The following is a 4,868-nucleotide window of genomic DNA, read 5'->3' as shown; positions in this document are numbered from 1 at the left end:
GAGAGAGAGAGAGAGAGAGAGAGAGAGAGAGAGAGAGAAGGTGGTATGAGGTTTAGAGCATTGTACCTGGAGTCAGTAGGTTCAAGACCTAGATTTGAATCCAGCTCTGGATATTTACTATCTGTGTGACCCTGGGCACTAGCTAGGTGGTTAAGAGGCAGTTAGTCAGTGTAGTAAATAGAGTGCTGGGCCTGGAGTCAGGAACACCTAAGTTCAAATCTAGCCTCACACACTTAGCTAGATGAGTGACCTTAAGCAACTCATTTAACCTCTGTTTGTCTCAATTTCCTCATTTGTAAAATGGGGATAATATTAACACCTACCTTTCAGGGTTGTTATGAGGATAAAATGAGGTAACATATATATATGTATATGTATGTATATATATATATATATATATATATATAAAGTGCTTTGTAAACCTTAAAGTGTTGTTTATTTTTATCATCATAGTTATAACTATATTCCAAGAGACTCACTTTTTAATTGAAATTTATTATTAACAGGTATAAAAGGCTCAAATTTGGGGACACAGAAGTTGGATTTGAGATTCCAAAGGCACTAGCCACAAGTGATACTGCTATCCGTATTTTTCATACTAATTATGATCACATTTCTCCATTACCTGTGATTCGAAGGCCAGAAAAAGCAGCCGTTGTTGAAACAGTTATTGAAGATTCTGCAGAAAAAGAAACTCCTCAGGATGAAGAAGTCCCTCAGGCAGGCCCGGAGGAGGTGACTGGAAATCAAGAAATGGCAGCTTCTGCAGTCCCTGCAACAGAAATAAAAACAGAGGAATCCACTATTAATCTCCAAAAGGTAGGGAGGTATAACTACTCTGTGATGTAAGTTAGCAAATTGTTATGCTGACACATTTAAGAAATTCAAATAACAACTGAGAAATAAAAAACTAAACATTTTAAAGTACTACGGAAGGCAGGGCCCTGAAACTCTTTAAATTAAGCTTTAAAAATCAGAAAATTCCTGGCATGTGCAGAGGGTGAACAATGCAATATTCAGACCTTATAAGAATTCAATTGGACAAAATATTTCTTTGGTATTTTTAATGCTCTGCCATTTCAAGAGATGGTACTTAAAAAAAATAAAATGGGTGTTATTTTTATTTACATTTTTTGTAAAATGAATTTCACTCTTCTGTTTGAAGTTCAAGGGTGATCCTATTTCTGCACATGTGTACAATATAGATTTCACTCTGCTGATTTATCTGCTTAAAGCTTGGTTGGGGTTGTGCACTTTAAGGATCAGTTCATATGTATGCATTGCCTGTAACAATGCTAATAAAAAATTCTTTTTCTTAAAAAAAAAGGTAGGGAGGTTTCCAAAGAAGGAACCCCTTTTCAGGTCACTGATGTCATTGCTATCTTGTGAAATTCTCATGATTCCTCCTACAGTATTTTAAAGCAGCCTGAATGAAATGTCTTTTCTGCCATCTTCAACTTCTTTTTCCCTTGTCTCATTTTGCTCTTTTTCCCCTTGCAATTAATTACAAAGGAGTCAGATTGATATTCCCAATCCATATGTACAATTTTATACAAGTTTGCTCTTGAAGATGTGTATAAACTGATTTTTTTATGTCATAATGTAGTTTTAAATGCATTAAGGAAGAAGGTTTTGAATGCCATCAGGTTCCTCTCGTGTGGCAAAGCTCCTGATGCTGATTCTATTCTAGCCAAGATTTACAAGGGAGGGGGTCCACTGCTCATACAAAGCTGATAGGAATCTTCTGGGTTATATGGAAAGAGGAGGTTATCCCCCAAGAGTTCAAAAATGTCTCTCCATTGTCAAGAAAAAGGAAACAGGTTGTCATGTGGCAGGCATGGGGAATGGGGATAGGAGGTCTCTCTTTTAGTCATTGTTGGCAAGATTATTGTCAGAATCCTCTTTAATAGTCTAATCCTTCACCTAGAAGATGGTCATCTACCTAAGAGCCAGTGTGGCTTCAGAAAGGGCCAAAGAACAGTTAATATGGTATTTGCTGTCAGAAAACTCTAGGAGAAATGCCAGGGCAGAACAGAGGTCTGTACACAATGTTGATCTGGCCAAAACTTTTGATACTGTCCTTCTTAAGGGTTTGTGGAAGATCATGGCAAAATGTGGTTGCCTGGAGTTCATCAGTATTGTATGCCAATTTTATAATAGCTTGCTTGCCCAAGTTCTGGATAATGGATGATGTTCTCATGCTTTCTCAGGCACCAGTGGAAGTGAAACAGGGCTGTGTGCTTGCTCCCATGCTTTTTAGTGTGACGTTTTCAGCAATATTGTCAGATGCCTTCAGTGAGGATGAAAATGGCATCAAGGTCAGCTACCACACTAATGGTAAATCATTTAACTTGGAAAGGCTACAAGCCAAGAATAAAGTGGAGGGAGAATTGGTGCAAGGCTTTTTGTTCAAATGATTGTGCCCTCAGTGCAGCCTCTGAGGCTAAGATGCAACAGAGTATGGATCGACTTTCATGCTAATTTTGACCTGACAATTAACACCAAGAAAACAGAGGTTCTCCACCAGCAAGCACTCCGACATCCATATGTGTCAGTTATGATGGAGAAATTTTGAATGCTGTGGATAAGTTCACTTACGTCGGCAGTGTACTTTCCAGGGATGTACACATAGATGATGAGGTTGACACACACACACTGCCAGAGCTAGCTCAGTGTTTGGAAGGCTCTGAAGGAAAGTGTGGGAGAGAAGAGGCTGCCTACCAGGCCGAAGATCTATAGAACCATTGTGTTGACTTCATTGTTGTGAGCCTCTGAAACCTGGATGGCATACCAGCTTCATGCCAGGAAACTGAATCATGTCCATTTGAATTGTCTTAGGAAGATTTTGAAGATCATGTGGCAAGACAAGGTATTGGATACTGCCATCCTTTCTCGAGCTGAACTGCCAAGCATTCAAACTCTACTGCAGAGAGTATAGTTCTAATGAACTAACTGGTCACATTGTTCAAATGCCAAATTGACGTTTGCCTAAAAGACTATTTTGTAGAGAACTCACACAAGGCAGGTGTTCTCATGGAAGTCAGAAGAAGTGATGCATATTTCTACAATTAATTAAGTCTACCTTTATTTCTTGAAAGAATGTTTTGTAGTCATATTCGTATAGTTCCTGTGTGTGTCTGGATAGGTAGACAGACTCCCAAATACTTTATACATTCTAGTTATTTTGAATGGAATATCTCTACTAAGTTTTGTTCATAATATAAAGAAATGATAATGCTTTTTGCAAGGTATTACATGTTTCAGTAAATCCTTTAGTTGATTTTTGGGAGTTTTCTAGTTAGAACATCATATATGCAAAAAGTGAGTTTTATTTTCTCTTTGCCTTATGCTCTTTCACCGATCTCTTTTTCTCATCATGTTGTTATAGCTAGCATTTCAAACACTGTTTCAAACAATAGTGGTGAAAATTAATATCCTTCTTCACACATGATCTTATTGGAAAGTCCTCTATACTTTTTCTATTACATATAATACTGGCTGTTTGTTTTAGGTTGATACCTGTTTATTTTTTTTTTTTCATTTTTCAAATGCTTTATTGACTTCTGATTTACATCATTCATTTCTGCCAGATTTTGAGTTACAAATTTTCTCCCCCTTTTTCCCCTACTCACCGCCCCAAAATAGCAGTCCCACAGGATATCCCCTCCTCCAATCTGCTCTCTCCCATATTTTCTCCCATACCCCTTTTGACTTTTCCAGTAGGGCATGGTGTATCTCTATGCCCCAGTGCCTGTATATCTTATTTCCCAATTACATGTAAAATAGTATTAATAATAGTATATATATGTATATATGTGTATATATATATTTAAACATTTAATTTTAAAACTTTGAATTCCAGATTCATTCCCTTCCTCCCTTGTCACCCACCCTTACTGGGAAGATAAGCAGTTCAGTATAGGTTGTACATGTGTAGCTAATGTAAAACATTAACATAGTAGATATATTGTAAAAGACTGACTATATTTCCCTCCCTCCTATCCCACCTCCCACTTGTTCTATTCTCTACTTTGATCCTGTCCCTTTTCAAAAGTGGGTGCTTCCAACTTCCCTTCCCCCCAGCTTGCCCTCCCTTCCATCATCCCCCCTTTAATCCCCTTCCCCCCTACTCTCCTGTAGGGTGAGATACCCTATTTAGTGTGTATTTCATTCCCTCCCTAAGCCAAATTCAATGAGAATGGGTCACCATTCCCTTTTGCCTTCCTATTCTTCCCCTCCATTGTAACCATTTTCCCTTGCCTCTTCTATATGAGATAGTTTACCCCATTCTGTCTCTCCCCATCTCCTCTCATTATGTTCTTCTTTCACCCCTTAATTTCACCTTTTAAGTATCATCCCTTCCTATTAAATTGGTCCTGTGCCCTCTACCTATGTATACCTGTAAACATATATACACAAATTTACATATGTATTCATATTCCCATATACCCTCATATACAGACACACACACACACACATATATATTCTCTTCAACTATTTTCATACTGAGAAAAATTTCATCAGTTACAATTACTGTTTTTCCATGTAGGAATGTTAATAGTTCAACTTTGATAAGTTCCTTATGATTTCTTTTCCTCTGTTTACCTTTTCATGCTTCTCTTGCTTCTTGTATCTGAATGTCAAATTTTCTATTGAACTCTGGTTTTTTCTTCAAGAATGTTTGAAAGTCCTCTATTCCACTGAATGACCATATTTTCCCCTGAAATATGATACTCAGTTTTTCTGGGTAGGTGATTCTTGGTTTTAATCCCAGCTCCTTTGACCTCCAGAATATCACATGATCCCTCAGTGTAGAAGCTGCCAGATCCTGGGTTATCCTGATTGTGTTTCCACAATATTCAAATTGT

General features: G+C 37.7%; 1 protein-coding gene across 1 annotated transcript in view; it reads left to right on the top strand.

Annotated features, from left to right (window-relative positions):
- The window catches only part of LOC138176109 (dynein axonemal intermediate chain 7-like), a 93,856-nt gene that overhangs the window by 55,807 nt on the left and 33,181 nt on the right, over positions 1 to 4,868 (top strand). The window contains exon 9 of the mRNA XM_069106852.1: positions 507 to 819. Within this exon, the coding sequence (XP_068962953.1) occupies positions 507 to 819 (313 nt within the window). The remainder of the gene's footprint in view (positions 1 to 506; positions 820 to 4,868) is intronic.

This window comes from Petaurus breviceps, unplaced genomic scaffold, assembly GCF_028583685.1.
Source record: "Petaurus breviceps papuanus isolate PSGF00001 unplaced genomic scaffold, PetGlider_PUasm1.0 81, whole genome shotgun sequence".
Lineage (NCBI taxonomy): Eukaryota > Metazoa > Chordata > Mammalia > Diprotodontia > Petauridae > Petaurus > Petaurus breviceps.
This window is presented reverse-complemented; position numbering and strand designations above follow the sequence as displayed.